The sequence below is a fragment of the Helobdella robusta genome, assembly GCF_000326865.2.
Source record: "Helobdella robusta unplaced genomic scaffold HELROscaffold_18, whole genome shotgun sequence".
Taxonomy (NCBI): Eukaryota; Metazoa; Annelida; class Clitellata; order Rhynchobdellida; family Glossiphoniidae; genus Helobdella; species Helobdella robusta.
Window position 1 is genome coordinate 1,535,440 of NW_008703981.1, and position 22,191 is coordinate 1,557,630.

General features: G+C 32.6%; 1 protein-coding gene across 1 annotated transcript; it reads left to right on the forward strand.

Moving 5' to 3' along the window:
- The first annotated feature begins 9,636 nt into the window (after window positions 1-9,636).
- On the forward strand, window positions 9,637-21,820 carry HELRODRAFT_191101 (hypothetical protein). Its single transcript, XM_009016357.1, has 9 exons — window positions 9,637-9,697; window positions 9,857-10,326; window positions 15,278-15,370; window positions 17,636-18,081; window positions 18,716-18,919; window positions 19,091-19,330; window positions 19,595-19,690; window positions 19,830-20,561; window positions 21,111-21,820. The coding sequence occupies exons 2-9, from the start codon at window positions 9,867-9,869 to the stop codon at window positions 21,150-21,152; spliced, it is 2,313 nt and encodes a 770-aa protein (XP_009014605.1). The 5' UTR covers window positions 9,637-9,697; window positions 9,857-9,866; the 3' UTR covers window positions 21,153-21,820.
- The last annotated feature ends 371 nt before the right edge of the window (window positions 21,821-22,191 follow it).

A 22,191-nucleotide genomic window follows, 5' to 3' on the forward strand; every position in this document is an offset into this window, starting at 1 on the left:
ACTAATTGTTCACGCCTAACAATTTTTTGATGAACATTAACAGATGGCGGGTTTCGATTTCGATAATGATATTTTCATCATCATCATCTTTATTATTATTATTATTATTATTATCATTATTTAAATTTTATTATCATTGTTATTATTGTTATTATTATTATTATCATTTGATTAGGATATTCATATCTACCATCAAAATTTCAACCAACATCACCAACATTTTTATCACCACTATTGTCATCTTCCTTCCTCTCCTCCTCCACATCATCATGCTATTTCATCATTACCATCATCATCAATATCGTCATCATCACCACATCGTCATCATCAACTCTTATCATCTATGTTCATGCATTTATTATAAAACACACACACACTCACACACACACACTCACACACACACACACATATATAATATACATATCTATCATCTACATCACACACACACACACACACACACACACACACACGTACACACACACACACACACACACACGTACACACACATAAAGACTAGAACATTGCGGACACGCATTTCTTAGCCAAAACGATTACCATTTTTTTAATCTCAATTAACCAGCGAATAAAAATATTTAATTACCTCATCTTCTCATCACGTAAATACATTTATGTGATAAGATAAGATATGGAGGCCATTGTGATGATTAATTCTTTAGTTTTCGTACGTTCGTTCGTTCGTTCGTTCGTTCGTTCGTTTGTTTGTTTGTTCGTTCGTTCGTTAGTTCGTCCATTCGGTCACTCGCTCATTTATTTATTCATTCATGACTATACTATAATATGCAAGATATTAAAGTCTCGTTTAATTTCGTTTAGTTTCGTTTCGTGTTTATTTTTTATCATTCGTTCGTGTGAAAAAAATAAAACTTTAAAGTTCCGCTTCATATTGTCATCCGCTTATCTATGAACTTATTGCATAATAATGTTTCCTATTCTTTCATTCCGAAATTCAGGCATAATTAGCATATGGTAAACGAATGTATTATTATATATTAATTTATGGTAAATGTATATATTACTAAATATTAATGTCTCGTTATGAAGTATTGGGTTGACGATGTTGAAACGAAACGAAACGATGATGCAAGATGACCAGCCAGAAATAAGAACAAAAGAGATGATAAACCATCAATTAAAAGAGCCTAACAAATTTCTGACATGTGGTACACATTTAATGAGTACTTTGACAAAGAAACACAAACACATACATACATGTAGAAACACACACAAACAGACACACATATACATATATATACACAGTACATACATAAAAACATCTAGAAACACATACACATGTACTCACACACACAAACATATATACAAACACATCCATACGTATTTAGGCTTATAGATTTATACACATACATACAAACACATCCATACGTATTTAGGTTTATAGATTTATACACATACATATACACATACTATCATATAATCACACGCGCACACATAGGAAAATATGTTGACCATATGCGCATTTCAGAATGTGTTTTTAAATAAAATTATATTATGTTATATATTTATATAAACCTTGAGATTATATATATATATATGAATAGGATTAAATGTGTATGTTTGTCTATGTGTGTGTTTTTGTGTTTGTGTGTGTGTATATACGTATTTTATGTTATGAGTGTATGTTATTTGAATATGTGCGTAAAAACGGAAATTAATATATCATGGATTCATTACAATTAATAACAAAATTAACGCTCTGCTAATTATTAAATTGATCGGAAAATTCATCTTTTTTGTAAACTTGATCTTGAAAATTTCGTAACATTAAGTTGCACACACAATTTCTGTGTGTGTGTGTTTGTGTGTGTGTGCGTGTCTGTGCTAGTACGTGTGTAAATAAGAGCGTGCGGGTGTATGTGCGTGTCTATGAGTGTGTGTGTGAATGTATGTGTGAATGTGTGTGTGAATATGTTTGTCTGCGTGAGTGTATGTGATCTAATCGGCTTAGGTATAATCGATATAACCATCATACATTCCGTAATGTGGGCTTAAGTATGGAATTTTATATAGGGATACACACACACACACACACACACACACACATATATATATATATATATATATAGAGAGAGAGAGAGATGAATGTGTACGTGTTTTTTGTGCATGCTTGTGTTTGTGTGACTGTATATATAAAGCAAAGCATTGATGTGGATGGTATTGCTAATGTACTTCGTTCTTGGATTGTTCTGCGTGCAAAGAAAGAGTTATCAAGAGTCATAACAAACATACACATAAGTTATCACTTATGTGTATGTTTGTTATTGTTCATTTGTATAGTTAATTATAGTTAAATATAAATAATTACTAAATTAATTAATTAGATAATTAATTAGATAATTTATTATTAGCATAAATTTGTACGTGTATGTATTTCAGTTCATTGTGGTCTGTATCTTTACCAGTATTACAGTAAAGAGATTTATTATATAATATATAAAATAAATGGCCGAAATAAGGTTTACTATGTAATTAACAGAACAAGTTTGTATTCAATTGAAAATATTTATTAAAATAATAAAATAATACGTATCTAACTGCTACAACTACTACAATAACCACTGCTACAACTACTACAACTACCACTACAACTACTGCTACAGCAACCACTACTACTGCAACTGCTACTACAACTACTACTACCACAGCAACAACAACTACTAGTACTGCTGCTATAACTACTACTACTAGTAGTAGTGCGTGTACCCATTACCCTGTTCTGCCACCACCAACCACAGCTACTGTTACTCATCATCGAGTCGGTGACGTGAGTTTTTTTGTTTTTGATATTATTCATTTATTATTTTTATTATTTTAATATTTTTACACATACATCAGAAAAATTTTTCGGTTTCGGAAAATCATCTATATTTTTTGCCTCGTTTCGTTTCGTTATGCAGTATAATTCAGACATAAATACATACATACATACATATATACACGTTCATTCATTCATTCATTCATTCATTCATTCATTCATTCATTCATTCATTCATTCATTCATTCATTCATTCATTCATTCATTCATTCATTCCTTTCATTCAATCATTCATTCCATTCATTCATTCATACAAATATATGCATACATGTATACAATACACACATGCATATATAGTACATTTAAACATATACACACATACATACATTTATATATACACGTACAATATCTGAATGTCATATAATTTGTATGCGTTTAAACAGCTGTCTATGTTTATATTGTGTCACAGTTGACGCGCACATTGTATGTTTGTATGTATGTATGTATGTATGTTTGTTTGTATGTATGTTTGTTTGTTTGCTTGTTTGTATGTATGTATGTAGTAGATGCTGCTTTTGTTGTTGAAGATAAGGTGTTTTTTGTTGGTGGGATTGTTTTGTTTTTGCTACGCTGTTGTGTTTACTGCTTGTGTTTGCTGCTGTGCTTGCTGAGTTGTTAATGGTTTGTAATTATTTTATTCATTTGTTAAGTACGAGTTTGGCACTTCATCATGTTTATTTGCAACTAAATTAGGCCGTCATTATTAAAAATAAGTTATATAAATACATGTGTGTGTGTGTGTATTTGTGTGCGTATTTGTGTGAGTGTGTTTGTTTGTTTGTGTGCGTGTGAGTGAGTGTGTGTGCGTGTGGTATGGATGGAGCAGCCCACCAACTAAGAACGTTTTAGAAGAGAATTATGAAACGTTTTGATGTGATGACAATTATTTTCATAGAGTTCATTGTTTTCAGGTTCGTTAGGTTCCTCTGTTTAGATCCCCGTTGTCTTCCCATTCCATGCTAGCCTATCTGTCTGCCTGTCTGTCTGCCTGTCTGTCTATCTATCTATCTATCTGTCTGCCTATCTATCTAACTATCAATCTATTTAATTATCTATCTTTGTCTGTCTGTCTCTTTTTCTATCTATCTATCTTGCTCTCGATCTATGTATCTTGATATCGATCTAACTATTGATGATGAACCTTATTTATATATTTGTCTATCTCTGTATTTGTTTTTGTTTAATTTCTCATTAAATTTTTTAAAATAATTTCATTATTCCCGACCCTTTTAAATATTTAATTAATTTGTGCCAATTAAAACATCTTATTAATTATATCAGTATTTGCTTGGTTTGAAATAAATTAACATTTTAGAAAAAGAAGATTGGAGATTGATGCTTGTTAATTGCTTTCTGATAGAAGCGGTTTAATGTATCGTGTGTTTATTCATTCATTTATTCATTCATACATTTGTTCATTCATGTTTTTATTCATTCATTTCTTCATTCATCCATCCATCCATCCATCTGCACATCTTTCTATCTCTCCATTAACCTTTCTGTCTTTTTTCAATTCACGCGGCTCAAGTTTCACCCTTTGACTCTTTCTTCAACCATTTTATTTATTCATTTATTTCGTTCGTTCGTTCACTCTTTTATTTGTTTCTTTGTTTATTTATTTTCTTTGGTTCGTTTGTTCATTTGTTTGTTCATTCAGCTAGTTTAAATTTATTCATTTTATCTGATTTCATTTGTTTTGCCCTGACATTAATTCAAATTTTTATTCAAATTACTGAGGCTAATCCACTTGTGAATATTCTATGCTACACACACACACACTAAACACCACACACACACACACACACACACACACACACACACACAGCTATACACATAAATGCACACGTGCTAGAACACGCACACATATATTCGCAAATTCAATGGCATTCACACTCACCTACACAAACATTTTAGATGCACACAGACTCACATACACACATTCACACATACACACGCAAACAAACACGTACAGCTAACTCCGCCCATGCTATCATATCAAAGCAAGGGTTCTGTCTGTACATATCATTAAGTACTTGTACGCTGGCATACACAACACTTACACACCACATACACACACATTAATTATTCATATTTTTATACTTTTATGCGTTTGTTTCATGTGCCTGTGCTTGTGTTAGTGTGTGTGTGTGTGGTTTAATGTTTTGTATGTATAGTGTATATGTTCAATTGTATATATATATATGTGTGTGTTTGTGAGTGTGTGTATGTGTGTGGTTCATTGATAAACATACATGTGGGCATACGCACATATGGATTAGCATTGTTTGCTTACACAAATGCATTTGACTTGTATTTATGTTTGCATAGGCAGAGATTGTGCAATAGCTTTAATGTATTTTATTACACGTTAACATTATACATACATACATACAAACAAACATACATACATACAAACATACATACATACATACATACAAACATACGCACGGCAACAAGGGGGCCATACATACACACATAAACACATACATACATACAAACAAACATACATACATACACACACATTTTATTGACGTTGTTATTACTCCTGTTATAAGGTATAAAGTTTAAAAGTTAACTTAATAACGCAATGGAGTGTGTGTTCTTATGTAATCCAGTTGCCACATTTGAGCTAACAAGATTGCATAACAGCTATGAACGAACGAAAGAATGAATGGGTAGATGACCAATTGAATGAAAGATTAGATGGATGGATGGATTGATGGACGCTTGCTAGTGCAAGACAAACAAGCATTAGAAATTCGAATATGCAAATGTGTATGGTGTAGTTTGAAATTTAGTGGCTTGAAAATATCACAGCGTTGCATGCGTCGTTCAATTTGCAATTGAGTTTTCAATTTTTATTACGCTGAATTTCAGCTGATTATCAAGATTGATCAGTTTGTTTTTTATTCATTTTTGCATTTTTGTTTAAATATATATATATGTGTGTGTGTGTGAGAGTGTGTGTGTTTGTATGTGTTAACAACATATGTGGATATATTTAAGTATGTGTAATTACAAATTATAAGCGCATTTATAAGCAATAAAAATATAGAGATCAAGATGGAGTATGCCTCCCTGGCGCCATTATTAAACGTGCGTGAACTTTATACACACACACACACATACAAACACACACACATACATACAAACACGCATTATGTATTTATCACATAATGTTTCATTAACACATGCAATTTATATCATACATACATATATTCATTATAGTCATATTTATATATAAACACATACAGACGCATACATACGAACATACAAACACAAACATACGCATGTATACACACAAACACGCACACATATTCATGTTCATACAAATGTGTAATTATAATGTTTATAGCTCGAAGTTTTGTCCATGTGTAAAATCTAATTGATTATTCGTGCACATGCGTTTGTTTGTTGTGTATGTGTGTGTGTATGTGTGTGTGTGTGTGCATGTGTGTCTTCTTTTGTTTGTGTTTTTGTTGTGTGTATGTTTGTATTGTTGTATGTGTGCATGTGAGTGTGCAATTAAGAGTAGGCTTGTTTGTGTGTATGTGTGGACTTACGTATATGCTTGAACATGTTTGTATTTGTATACGTGTTTAAACGTCTGTATATCCTATTATTTTGAATGTGTGAGTGCTTGGATTATCTTTGTGTGCTGGACATTCATATGCAAATCTGTGTTTGTGTAGAAATGTTTGTTTGTATGTGTGCCTGCATTTCTCCATATATATGTGTGTGTGAGAAGAGAGAGAGAGAGAGAGAGAGAGAGAGGGGGGAAGGAAAGGGAGAGAGAAACAAATTTTTACATAAATTTAATCAGTATGAACGAATACTTTCTAAGGGGCTAATTTTCATAGTGTAGCTGCTTGTATGTATTCTTTTCCTAACTTCTTTCCATAAATAATATTAAAAATAATAATTAATTTTATTATTATTATTATAACTATTAATATAGTTATTATTAAAGGTTTTATTTGATATTCGATCTCGTAAAGAATGAATTTATTTGGTTGACTTCCAATTTTAGGTATTCCTTGGTTTGATCATCCAACTCCATTGCGTTTGATTTGATTATAAAAATGGATGAATAAATGATTGGATGGATGGATGGACGGATGAATGGATGGATGGATAAATAACGGACGCTTGGTGTATTATAAAAATCTGAATGACAGACTGACAAAATAAATGAATGAACGATCATGTTGATGAACGAATAAGCGAATATTTAAATTAATCCGAATGAATGAATGAAAAAATGAATGAATGAATGAATGAATGAATGAAGAAATGAATGAATGTAAGGGCAAATGAGTGAAGGAATGAATAAAAGAATAAAAGATTGTTAGATAGATAAACAATCTCCTTGGAATTTGGCGATGATATTTTTGAGAGCTTTGATATTTTAATCCATCCGTTAAGAAGTGCTTGCTAGTATTTTGCATAATAGTTCATTGTTTGAATGCAAACAAACAAACACATCGTTCACTTGTTTGTTCGTCCGTCTTGTTCGCTCATTGATTTGCTTGTTTATTTGTGTGTTCGCTAACATTATAGCATATTCACTTGTTTGTTTGCTTGTTCCCTCATTTGCTGGTGCATGCTAACATCGAGGTGAACATTCCATGCGGTCAACACAATAGCACCGACCACATCCTGTTTGTCTGTATGTGACAGACACGCACACATTCACACATACGTACATTCACACATACCTGCACCTACACAAAAACGTTCGGACGCGCACACACAGACACAACAAAATGATAAACAAATATACACACGTACAGGCGCACATACATACACATAAAATCTCATGCACACGCGCTGTCACACGCAAAAACAAGCGCCATTCATTTAAAGTACAATGTCTGTGATGTCGATGATAAGTTTGTTTTGTTTGTAAACTTTGTATATCTGATACAAATTACATTTTATCTAATGTTTTGATGCCTGTATAATGTCTTCTGTAATGTTTATTTGCATATGCATGATGCATATGTACGTTAAGGTAGAGACACATAAAACCAATTTGTATCCAATTTGGCAGGACATTACACACAGATATTCAGGGAGAGAGAGAGAAAAAGAGGGAGAGAGACACACACACAAATATTCAGGGAGAGAAAGAGAGACACACATATTCAGGGAGAGAGAGAGAGAAAAAGAGAGAGAGAGAGAGAGAGAGTAGGTGTCGAAAAGTTGAAGAGTCAGGTTCAAAGTTGAGGTTAAGGTGTTACTCAGTAATTGAATGACAGATAGTAGGTATTTGTTCCTCTAAGTTACTGCTGGTATGTTTGTATTTGTGTGTCTTTGTGTGTCTTTGTTTGTATGTCTGTCTGTATTTTTGCGTGTGTTTGTCTGTGATCGTTTGTATCTCTGTTCACACTTGCTATGCTGTTTGCATGTTCTTACGCATATGTGTATTTTTGTGGCCATGTGTTTGTTTCTTGAGTTTTGGCTCTAAAGAAGATGATGTGGACGAGAGTGAAGGCGTTGATGATAACGATGATGATGATGATGATGATGATGATGTGACAATGGACATTGGACCACCAGCAGTTTATATGATGACGACAACGATGATGATGTGATGAGTGGAATAACTGGAATACCTGCCGTTCTGCCATCTCCCGCTGTTTTGTCTATTGTCTGCTGAAAATACTTCACTCATTTTTTCGTCCTCATCATCATCATTTTGTTAAATACATAACATAACATACATACACACACACATACATACAAACATACAGACACATACATACACACATATATACATACGTACATATACATACATACATACATTACATTACATTAATACTTTGTAATTATAGTATTATTAATTGCATTATGAATCTCAGAACTTATTATTATCATCGAAGTATTATATTGTGAATGTGGCATAATTATTTTATTACTAATCTTGTTATAATCGTCGTTTTCTAGGCGTTATTATAAGATTAAAGCTATTGTATAAATATTTTTTTAATTTTTTGTTCATCTTATGGCAGCCAAATTACACACACACACAGAGAGACGCACACATACATACACACGCATACATACACACGCAATACAATTATATATTCGACTAAAAAGTTAATTAAAATGACACAATAATAGCCAAAAGCAACTAATAACAATAGTAGTAGTAGTAATAATAATAATAATAATAATAACATCAAAGAACAAAATTCTGTGCAGTGTATGTAGGTAAACCACAAAAACACACAAGAAACGTCTCAAAACTAATTTTAAGCAGCCATAACAAAAGCCTTTGTTATATATTCCCAAATAAACATAAACCCTTGCGTGTATAATGTATGTATGTATGTATGTATGTATGTATGTACATATACAAATATACATGCATATACAATGTATATGTTGTATATATATAAAGGATGCAAATACATATAATTGTATGTGTGTGTATTTTTGAAAAATTTTGTTTATGCGTATGTTTGTATTAGGGGTATAATTATTATTATAAATGTGAAATGTTATGTCACATATATATGCTTGTAGATATCTGTATATATTGTTAAAGTATGCATGTATGTGCTAATGTATGTACGTACGTACGTGTATGTGTGTGTGTGTGTATGTGTGTTGTGTTGTGTTCATATGCACCTCGTTATTTTCCCAAATATAAAGCCATTCCGGAGTACGCCAATACGGAGTGTATTGTTTGATAAGCTAGAGATTGTATGTATTGGTTGATTTTTCTAATGTTGAAAGAAAAATTTGTTTTTTTTTAGTAATCTTATTATTATTTTTATATTTTAAAAATATTTTTTGATAATTTGTTAGACTGTTTAGGTGAAAGTTAAACAATTAATTGTGAGTTCTTTAATTGTTTGATTTTATTGCAAACGACAGATCTGATGATAATGATGTTAATAATAATTATCTATTTAATTGGATTTAAATGTATATTTTGGTTTAATTTAATACATTAATTTAATTTTAATTAAAAAAGTAAATGCCCTTAAACTGCAGAAACATTCCAATGGATTCCTTGATTGAACCGTTGGTCGCCTGCTCGTCATCAGAATCACCTCCATCTCCATCATCAACGTCTGCCAATGACGTAACCACAGCAGCCACCAAAAGAGAATCAACGTCATCAACTGCGTCGGCTTACTCGTCAGTTAACTCGTCGTCGCTTGAACCGTCAGACTCATCGTCCTACTTATCCTCATCTTCAGCGGCATCGCAAGCCACAACAACGACGTCATCTTACGCTAAAAAACGAGACCAAATTGTCGAGAAATTTCGCCAAAATTACCCGGAAAGGTTTCTAAAGTTAGTCACCATGCATTTGAGTTTCCTAATGAACCTACAAGATGACGGCTTGGAGGAGTTACTCGAGGGCCAGAATGAAAGTAGCAAGAACACTCCCGCGCAAAATCAAAATGGGGGAGAAAAACTCGTGAAATTCTTCACCATAAAGAGAAAAACTACCAAAGGTAAGGGAGGCTGTTATTTATGTCTATGTGGTTTTATATTTTGGCCATTTTTTCATTTCGTTTTGCTACTTTGTTTTCATTTTAGAATATTATAATGATACTATAATCAATATGTGATATTACAAACACAATGCTGAAATGCGTCAAATAGATAATTAATTTATACCCGTTTGAAAGTACCGAACCACATCAATAGCACATTAAATTTTATATTCATGCTCTCGTTCCAACACCATCATTCACCATTTTCTTCCATATTCCATTTACTCTTACCCTTAGCTATTTTCCCCTATTCATAAATATCTTTATAACACCATACATAACAAAACGGTAGTGAATGAAGCAATTGAGTTGCAATCACAGTTTCTTTAATTTTGATACCAATAATAATAATAACAACAACAATAACAGTAATAATAATTATAAAAACAACAAAGATAATGTTGAGTGGTATGTTTAGGGCGGTTCTCATACGACGCATTTTTTATTGAAAACAACAACAGCTACGTCAGCAGCAACAACAACAATAACAACAACAATAATAATGGCAATAATAATAAAAACAACAACATCAACAACAATTCCGTTCTCTTTGTTATTTTAGGTGCCTAAGGTTTCTATTATGCTTGCACAACGTGGCATGGTTTATTGCTCTGTTACTATTGTGTATGTGTTTGTTTGCTTGTATGTGTGTGTGTGTGTGTCTAAGTATGCTTAATTGTTTTGTGTGTGTGTGTCTAAGTATGCTTAGTTGTTTTCGTGAGTATGAATTATTTATTTGGTTGCTATTTTTTTCAACCTGCTCAAGATTGCACACCTCACCTTACATTGGCCAACAAAATTGTTAGTAACATTTGTAGCAACAGCAGTAGTAAGAGTAGTAATTGTGGTATTAGTGAAGTAATAAAAGTAGTAGTAGCAGTAGTGGAAGCTGTAGTAGGCGCCTCTGATGCTCCGCGAAGAGAGCTGTACAAACGACATTGTTATTATTCTTATAACTTATTTTTATTATTACTGTTATTATTGGTTGTGGTAGTAGTAAAAGTGGTAGTAGTAGTAAAAGCTGCAGCAGTGTAAATGGTAGTAGCAGTAGTGGAAGCTGTAGTAGGCGCCTCTGATGCTCCGCGAAGAGAGCTGTACAAACGACATTGTTATTATTCTTATAACTTATTTTTATTATTACTGTTATTATTGGTTGTGGTAGTAGTAAAAGTGGTAGTAGTAGTAAAAGCTGCAGCAGTGTAAATGGTACTAGTAGCAGTAATAGTAGTAGTATAGTATTATTAGTAGTAGTAGTAGTAGTAGCAGTAGCAGTAGCATCAGTGGCTGTAGTTGTATTAATACTGTAGTAGTAGTCGTAGCAGCAGTAGTAGTAGAAGTAGCAGTAGTAGCAGTAATAGTAGTAGTATAGTAGTAGTAGCAGTAGTAGCAGTAGCATCAGTGGCTGTAGTAGTATTAATACTGTAGTAGTAGTAATAGTAGCAGCAGTAGTAGTAGTAGTAGTAGTAGTAGTAATGACCTTGTCAGCCAGAGTGTGACCTTAGAACAGACAAACCTTATAATTAGAATCAGTCACTATGGTCATTATAATGATGGCTATACGATGATGATGATGATGATTGGTTGGGATGGTGGTAATGATATTATTATTATTATTAATTTTATAGATAAATATATCTTATATTGTTAATCAGAAATGGGAAGTGAACGAATGAATTAATTAATAAACGAATGAATTAATGAATGAACAAACGATTAAAAAAATAATGGAAGAATGACAGAAAAAAATAAGTGGATGGATGAACGAATGGATGAATAAACGAATGAATGGACGGATAGACGGATGGATGAATGAGATCTTTCCACGTGAATTATTGCATAGTAACATGCGAACGGGTCAGGTCAAACATGAGGACATGCAAAAAATCCATCACACCATACACACCAACCTGACCATTTGATACTATAATATAATTATAAATATAATAATTATTATAATTGAGATTATTTTTATTATATATTTATTTATTAATATAATTAGGAAATTAAGAGCGACGCCAGTTAAAATAATTTCGGTTGTTAATCTTTTAATGGAGGAGTTTTATGCTTTCAACCTCTGGCTATAAAGCCATAAAAAGCCATTGGAATTGGATGTCAGGTCGATATGAATGAATGAATGAATGAATGAATGAATGAATGAATAAGTCAATAAATGATGGAAAGAATGGGTGAATGTAAGGATGAATGAACGACAGGTGGATGAATGGATAAATAAATGAATAAATTGACAAACGAATGAATGCATGAATGGGTAGACAAATATATGAATGAATGAATGTATGAATGAATTAATGAAATAATTAATGAATGAACAAATACTGCTTGATAAGTGAATAAATGACTGAAGAGACAAACAAATGAATGTATGTACCATTGTTTAAAATTAAAATCACAACCTGATAAAATCCACCTTTACCACTACTGATTTTATCAGGACTGGTGTTGTTAATTTTCCATCCCAAACTTAAAGTTGTATTTTAAGCAATTCAAGGAATACTGCTAGGTTAACAATGGGGGGAGATTAAACATGAAATTTGTCGTAGGGTTAGGGTTGTTTGAAATTGGTTGTTTAAAATTGTTGATGGTAACTCTGATGAAAATATAAAATTTTATATAACAATATTATAACAATTATAATTAAACTTACTTATAATGTCAAAACCAATAGTAAAACTCTCTCTGTGTGCATGTGTGTGTGTGTATGTGTGTGAGTGTGTGCGTGCGTATGATGCGTGTGTAGGAGCAGCGGTGGTAGTTGTTGTAGTAGTAGTGGTGGCTGTGATGGTTGTCGTAATTGTGTAGATGTCGGAACAAATGAGAGTCAATTAAAAAAGCAAATGGAGTCAGCGATGTGGAATTCTTATGTAAGCTGCTTTAACATCTGTTCGCTCTTTGTTATGTTCATTCCTCCTTTATTTCTTCATTCAATCATTCATTTAGATTTTTATCCATTCATTTGTTTAAATATTTTTTCAATCAATCGCTTATTTGTTTTATATATCGGTTCCTTTATCAACAGTTTTTTGAATGAATTTTAAGTTTGTGATTGTATCTGTATGTGTGAAACATATTTGTATGTCTGTCTGTATGTATTTATATGTATGTATGTATGTTGTATGTATGTACGTATGTATGTATGTACGTATGTATGTACGCATGCATTTTAAACTAATTACGTACCGAGATGAGTTGAGCAAATATGGAAGACCTAGCAGAGGTTTTATTTCTCTTGAGATCAATAAACTTGTTATGACATTCCAGTGTTTATCATTAACTTATAATAAAACCACGCCCGTGTAAACATCAAATCAACAGAATGTATGTAGGTATGTTTCTTCATTTCTTGTATGTCTTTTGTTTGTATGTAGGTTTGTATGTTTGTTTATATGCGAAAGTTTGTATGCATCATGCGTTCGTGTGCGTGTCTTTGACTGTATGCCTTCGTGTGTATACGCTTGCGAGTTTGTATGTGTACCTTTTTGTGGTAATGTTTGTGTTTTGTGGTGTATTCTTTGTATTTATTTGGATATTTTTTTTGGTATTCCTGATTTGGTTTTTGCATATCTAGTTTGGTATTTGTATCCCTTTAAATGTCTGTATTATTGATGTTTCGTTTGTCTGTCTGTTTGTTTGTATGTGCGTATAAATAGCATCAAATGTGTGTGTTTGTGGGGGTTTGTGTATGTGTGTGTGTGTGTGTGTCGTCATCATCATTATCACACGTGCACATAACCATGATAATCATTATCTTCGATATAATCAATGTTAATTCTACATTGACACGTTATATTGCTGGGAGCATTTTAACATTTTTACTGATTTATTTGAATGATGATTGGCCATGATGCTAACGATAATCATGGTTCATGATTAATCATGATAATAGTAATAATTAGAACTCTTTTATTATCAATAAATCAATAGGGGAAATGAAATAAAAAATAAAATAGAATTTTATTGTACAGTATAATTAAAACCACAAATGCTCATTATCTAGGATAAGTGCTCAAGGTAGTTTATTTAAGAATGGTTATACCTTTCGCAATAAATGACATACGTTGATTTAATAACTAAGTCAATTATTTTATCAGTTAATGAATAATAATAATAATAATAATAGTAATAATAATGATGATGATGACTAGCCTTAAGATATGACACAACTGGTGGTTATAATAGATGGTGTGTGACCATTTCATCATCATTATCACCATCACCATATCATTCAATCATCATCATCATCGTCATCATCATCATTATCATCGTCCTAGTTGTCGACATCATCATCAGCAATGTTATCGTCGCAATTACATCCACCCTAAATAAACTTTATAGTCTTTTAACGATTATTGCTCCAAGCCATTCCCCGGTTTGATTTTGCGGCGAAGGTGATGATGATGTTGTTGTATGTTGTTGGTGATGATGATGGGAAAGATGATGACGACGACGACGACGATGATAAGGTACTATTTTGATACGATGACGATGATGATGATGATGATGGTGATGATAACGATGATGGTACTGGAGATTTTTTGGTTATAATAACTCGAAAAAAAATGATGATGATGACAACTGATGATAATAATAACATCACAAATAATAATAATTATAATTGTTGTTTTAGTCGATAATGATGGTGATGATTGTGGTGATGATGGTGAGATACTATTTTGATACGATGAAGATGATGATGATGGTGGTGATGATAACGATGACGGTACATGAAATTTTTTGGTTGTTTGTAATTACTCTGAAAAAAATTCACGCGAATCATGATGATGACGATGATAATAAATGATGATAATATTATCATCACAAACAATAATAATTATAATTTGTTATAAAATAATTATATCATAATATAATTAATAATCACACGCCCAAACAGACGACAAACCGTCGAAATTATTTGGTGGAAACCTAACTACAGAAGCAATTAGGAGAATTCTGCCACTAATCAACTACCTATCGGAGGATGAACGTCTGTGAAATTGTCTTCTTATAATTTTTCATCATAATTTTATTATAATCATCATAATTTTATTATTTTTGTTATTATTATTATTATTGTTGTTGTTGCTATTGTTGTTATTGTTGTTATTTTTGTTGTTGTTATTGATTTTTTTCTATTAAAATTGTTTAAAAGGTTCAACATAATATTTTATGTATACTAAAACAAATATAGTACATTTTACAAACAAACTAACATACAAAAATACAAACAAACATACAAAATACAAACAAGCATACAAATGATATACAAACAAACATACAAATGATATACAAACAAACAGAATCATGCAGATTTACAAATGTAAACATACGTACAAATTGAAGTAAAACATATTCATACCAACATATTCATAACCCAATGCAAACATACACAAACCAACAAACATATACAGACCAACATGCAAACATACATGTTAACATACATACAAAACATACATACAAAACATACAAACATACATACATACCAGCATATACACACAAACAGTGATGACAATCAAACATAATATCAATCTCATCACATGACAGACAATTGAATAGAATACAAAACCATGCCATGACCTGTCATTGTATGTTGTACGTATTGTGTCTATGTGTGTATGTATGAATGAACGAACGAATGAATAAATGAAGGAATGAATGAGTGAATAAAGGAAGAAATGAATGAATAATCAAAAAACACACTAATCTACACAAACACGCTCACATAACTTAGATAACACCGAATATCTGTTTCAACGAAAAACCATTAAACTGGTCTTTTTTCATAGTACTCATGAATATAATATATATATATATATATATTATATAATGTACACTTAATTTAATTTAATTAATGTATACTCAACTCGACGCAGACACACACTAGTACATTTTCACGCCGGACGGTGTGTAGTTTGCTGTAGTGTGGTTTGCTGTAGTGTAGTTTGTTGTAGTGTGGTTTGTTGTAGTGTGGTTGCTGTAGTGTGGTTGCTGTAGTGTGTTTATTGGTTTGTTGTTGGCGTGCTGTGCTATTGTTAAAAAAATGGCTTTAGTAGTAGTAGCAATGGTTTCACGTATAGTTTTGAGAACACGTTTACATGTAAGAGAACACCTTTTTTGAGAACACTTAGTTTTTTTATTGTTTCAGACGGAAAAGTTTTTCGATAATTACATAAACCAGCTGGCTTTGTGGTTTAGTTGCATTGTTATACATAGGTCTTGCTGTTGTTGCGAAATGTTGTTGGTGTGTTGTTGGTTGCTGTCGCTTTTAGCTGCGCTGCATAGGCTGTTGTTGAAGTAAGTTTTTTAAAGTTTAGTTTTTTAAAGTAAGTGTTTTTTTTTCAAGTAGAAATAATTTGCCGCCATTGAAGTTGATAAGGTCGAGGTCGTGTCACGGCTGCTATCGTTAAACTCATTCGTGTGAGACTTTCAAAGGAATTTCAGAAATGTTTTGCACTGTTGTCGACGTTCCTTCGTCTTTGATCCTGTATTGTTGTTTTTTATGTGGATGTCGTTGTTGGTGATGTCTGTTGGATGGTTGTTGTCTGTTGGCTGGTTGTTACTATGTAGAGATGTTATTAAAAGTGTGTGTGTGTGTGTGTAGTGTGTGTGTGTGTAGTGTGTGTGTGTGTGTGTGTGTGTGTGTGTGTGTATTTTATTAAAGTCATTTTGTTTTTTGGGATTTTTATAGGTGAAAATTGTTTTAAATAATATAACTTGTTTTTATGTACGCTAATACGTTAACATACAAACAAACAAACACAAACAAATGAACAAACAAATGAACAGGCATACATACAAACGTACCAACAAGCTTATAAACACACACACACACGCAAATAAACATACATACAAGAGGCAGACATTATTACATCCTGTTAGAACACAACTCTTCCTTCCAATACAAAACGTTTTAAATCAGATGTCTGTCAAATTTCATACTACTATTTCTTTCATTCATTCATTCATTCATTCATTCATTCATTCATTCATTCATTCATTCATTCATTCATTCATTCATTCATTCATTCATTCATTCATTCATTCATTCATTCATTCATTCATCCGTTCATTCATCCGTTCATTCATTCGCTCACATCTTTCATCAAATCACTCTTTATTGTCATTTTGTTGATTTGTTTTTTTATTTTAAATTAATTAAATAATAATAATAGTAACATTAACAACAAACATTAATATATAACAACAATAATAATAACTCCCGAAATCCCATTATCTCCGGAATGTCACACAGACTGCCAGCGTGAGGGAATATTCAGGATCTCCGGAAATTCGGAACGCCAGAAAGAACTGCGCGAGCTACTAAACAGCGCGCCACAAGAAGCCACAGAAGGAAGAGAAGCAGACGCCAGACACGATTTTTTGACAGACATTTCCACAACAAGATTCACAGTAAACGACGTCGCGACTACTTTTAAGTCGTTTCTAGGCGAGCTTCCGGAGCCACTTATGTCGAGCCGATACTACAATTCCTATCTTCAAATTGCTGCCATGAGAGATTCAGTCAAACAACTACAGTGTCTACAATTGTTGCGGTTTTTGTTGCCGAACGAGAACGCAACAATGTTAAGGCTGCTGTTGGATTTGTTGAATAAGGTAGCAGCGTTTTGGCAGCTGAATAAGATGTCCGCCGATAATCTAGCTATCATCTTTACCCAACATCTTTTCATATCTAAAAAGGTCAGAGATTTTTTTAGATATATTTCATTTATTATAGTGAAACTTAATTATACTTAATTATTTCATAAATATTTCCAATGTGTATCAATTATGTAATTAAGTTTTAATTGGTTAAATAACTTAATTCTCCATAATGTTTAAGTATGGAAGAGGGTAGAAATATTCCTTTCCAAGTTTTCATTTGGGTACATAGTTTTTGTTAGAAATAAATAGCATTATCTTCATAACTATGCAATCACCGTCGTTATCATCCGTGCCGTCATCATCAAATCATCATCGCCATCATCATCGTCGTCGTCATCATCATCGTCATCGTCGTCGTCATCATCATCCGACCGGAAGCGCAACATCAGTCAGCACCATTACCACTCGAGTTTTTCCAAGACTATTGAATGTACACAAATCTGTCATCCTCACTTCTGGCATCACTCCATAAGATACTACGCAGCGAATATCTTTCAAACAATATACATTATGATATATAAACGCACACACACACACATACGCACACACACATACACACACACATATATACACATACATGCACATACACACACACACACACACACAAACAAACAAAATCGAAAACTCTAAACAAAATTTCCTGACAAATTTCCAAATTTTTCAAAAACAGCTCCCGGTGTCACAGCTTAAAGAGGCTACAGACACCCTGAAACCACTGGTCGTCCTCATGATCAGCAACAACCGCAGCCTCACCAGCCACAACAACTGCCCCGAACAACTCGTTCATGACGTCATTAGGAGTGCTAATGACGTCAGTAGGCGGAGGAAGGAAACTGAAAGCGAAAGTGCCGAGGTGGAAAGTTCAGGATTGAAGGTGATTGTGATGATATTGGTGGTGATGATGATGATGATGATAATTATGATGATTATGATGGTAGTGAGATGATGATGATGATAGCAGTTTCACAAATAAAATAAGAAAAATAATCGAACAAAATGGATTCTTCTCAAAACACGCAAATCTTTTCAATCCTTGAAAAAACAGAAAGGCAAAAAATTTTCCAAAACGTCAAATAAAAAGAATAAAAGCAAGAAAAAAGATGTCAAACAGAATGATGACGACGACGACGACGATGGCGTCATCAATTCAATCTACACATTTAGCGATAGGGAAGCATCCAGACTGGCCGCCCAAAATGATTGCACTAAGAAGGCTTTAGAGGATTTATACAGTACTATATACACGATGACCGAGTCAGCTAAGAAAAGAAGATATGTAAAAAATGTTTGTGATTTACTTCATTCATTCATTCGTTCGTTCGTTCGTTCGTTCGTTCGTTCATTCGTTCATTCATTCGTTCGTTCGTTCGCTCGTTCGTTCGTATTTTCGTAATTAGGATTTTAATCAAACTTGAACGTTTTATTTTACAAATCAATTTTTCAAACGTATTTTTGTTGTTAGTCTAAGTGCATGTAATGTTTAATAACGAAGTTTGGTTAAATAAAATAAAAATAAATAAATCTGAAAATGAAAAAAATACCCAAATAGATAAATAAGAACGACCAACTGACGACAATAGCGACACCTACTTCTAGAAGTTTTTACGGCAGCCACAACAGCCGCAGATCTGGAGTGTCATTATTGGTTTGTTTGTTCATTGCTTTGTAGAATACAAATAATATAAAAAAATAATGACAATTATTAATATTGCAGTCAGAAAATGTTTAGTGAATTATATACCCGATAAAATAACCTCAACTAATTCATTTCATCTACCCTTCAGAAGGTTATGAGTGAACGTAGAAATGGACCATACAACTGCCTACCTCACCAACTCAACAAATACCAACAACCAACCAACACGCCCGGCAAACAAAATCCAACAGTCTATACAAACAACAATAACACAAGCAACAATTACACAAGCAACAACAACAAATACAACGACAGCGAGTTACATTCGAGAACTCCCATCTCAACATATTCACCACATCTGCCAGTGTTAAGATTATTTCAAGCTGGCAGTAACGACACCATCGGCAGAAACGTCGACCACAGCAGCGACATCTACGATTCTCCTGCCATTGAATGCATTCCAATTAATCTGTCCATCAATTTCGACGCTGCAACTGAAACAACTCCCCATCAACAACTACAACTACAACATCAAAAATCTCATCAATTGGAAAATATGTCAAAGTTAAATGATAACAAAGATGACGATGATGAGGGAGACGACGATGACGTCATTGCAAGCATGGAGGAATCTACTTCCTGTAAAAAGAGCAGCAATAATGACTCGACTATAGTCTACGATTCGGACGACGATGTTGATAATGGTGATGATGATGGTGATAACAACAACAACAACAGCAGCATCAACAACAACAAAAACAACAACAACAATAATAATAATAATGATAATAATAAAAATAGTGACGATGATGATGAGGAAAAGGAAAATTTTTCACCGAGAAAACTTAGAGGGTACATTTCGCCATTGAATTACCTCCCGGTTCTTGAAAGGAAATCCTCATCTACGTCACCGTATACGTCATCATCGACCTCATCATCACCATCGTCATCATCATCACCATCGTCATCGTCATCGTCGTCGTCAACATTGTCGTTACAGCAGCAAAACTGCCATGCAAATTTTTCCATAAATGGAGTGAGTTACTTTTTTGAAAATTCTTCCTCACTCATCTCGTTTACTGACCTATAATTTTTTTAAAGAAAATTTTCACCATTACTTTCTACCCGCCGCCTTTATTAATTTTTCTGTTACAGACATTACCACTTTTAACGGTAATTTTTTTTTCTCGCCGCTACTATTTCGAGTTTGAGATTTTTATTGGTTATACTTACAAACATCAAATTTTTGTTACGCGTATCTCTTTGCTTAGTTACTATTCTCTTTGTTCTTCATCAGTTATCGATTTTACTAACTATATTACCAGAGTTTTTTAATTAATAATTTTTCCTCTATATTTCCAGGAACTAAATTTAACAATCATAAAGTTTAAAAAAAAAATTAAATTGATAATTTTTTTCATCCCAGCAGAATTTTTATAACAAGTTCACCCTTCCATGTGCTTCTCCGTAAATGATGGAAGGATGAAAAAAGAGAGAGAGAGAGAAAGAGAGAGGGAGAGAAAGAAAGGACAAAGTTGAGTGAATGAATGAATAAATGAGAGAAACGAAAGTGAAACGCCTGATTGAAGAAAAATGTGATCCATTGAAAAGATATTCAAAGTAATTGTTGAATTAGGTTTTACAATTGGAATGTTTAAAGGCAGTCTAACGGATTTCAGGCTGACTGGAGCTTCATTGATATTCCCTTGTAAATATCTACCTAATGTATATTAACTTGTATTTTATCCATTATAAATTTAAAGAATTATTTATATTTTCGAATTAAAACATTCAATGCTGACGTTGTGTAAAACCGATCGTTCTGAATTCAAAATTTTTATAAGGGTAAATTTTAGTTCTATTTAGATTATGATTATATATATATATACATTATAATATATATATATATATATATATACATTATAATATATATATATATATAAAAATATGTGTTTTGCTGTTTATAATATTAATTATTTTGCATTTGTAAACATTTCGTTATTAACTCGTTGATGGATGAATATTTTTTCCAATTCCAAAATTTTTTTTTCTTGAATAAATATATCCATGACAGTATTTCATTGTCTGTTACTTTATGATTTGATTTGAGTTTATGATTTAATAAAATTAATAATGATACACACTAAAACACACTCGCAAAATATAAAAACACCTGCTGTTGAAAATTAAAAACGCACTCTGGTTACGATATGCTACGTCATATTTTTGCCTGCATTTTATTTATATATTTATGTTCAGCTACACTTCAACTACAGTGACAGATGTGGATGGCGTCGAGGGGTATTTCGGTTTCATCATAGGTAGCCAAACGACAACCCCCGATCTCGAGGAAAATGTCGTCTAAACGTGTGTTGTTATTGTTGTATGTTCAGCTACACTTATGCGAGCCGTTCAAACAGTTTTAAAAAATTTCAGGAAAATAATTACATGAAAATAACAATCATTACAACATGAAATAAAAGGCTCAAGTAAACACATTTTATCCGATA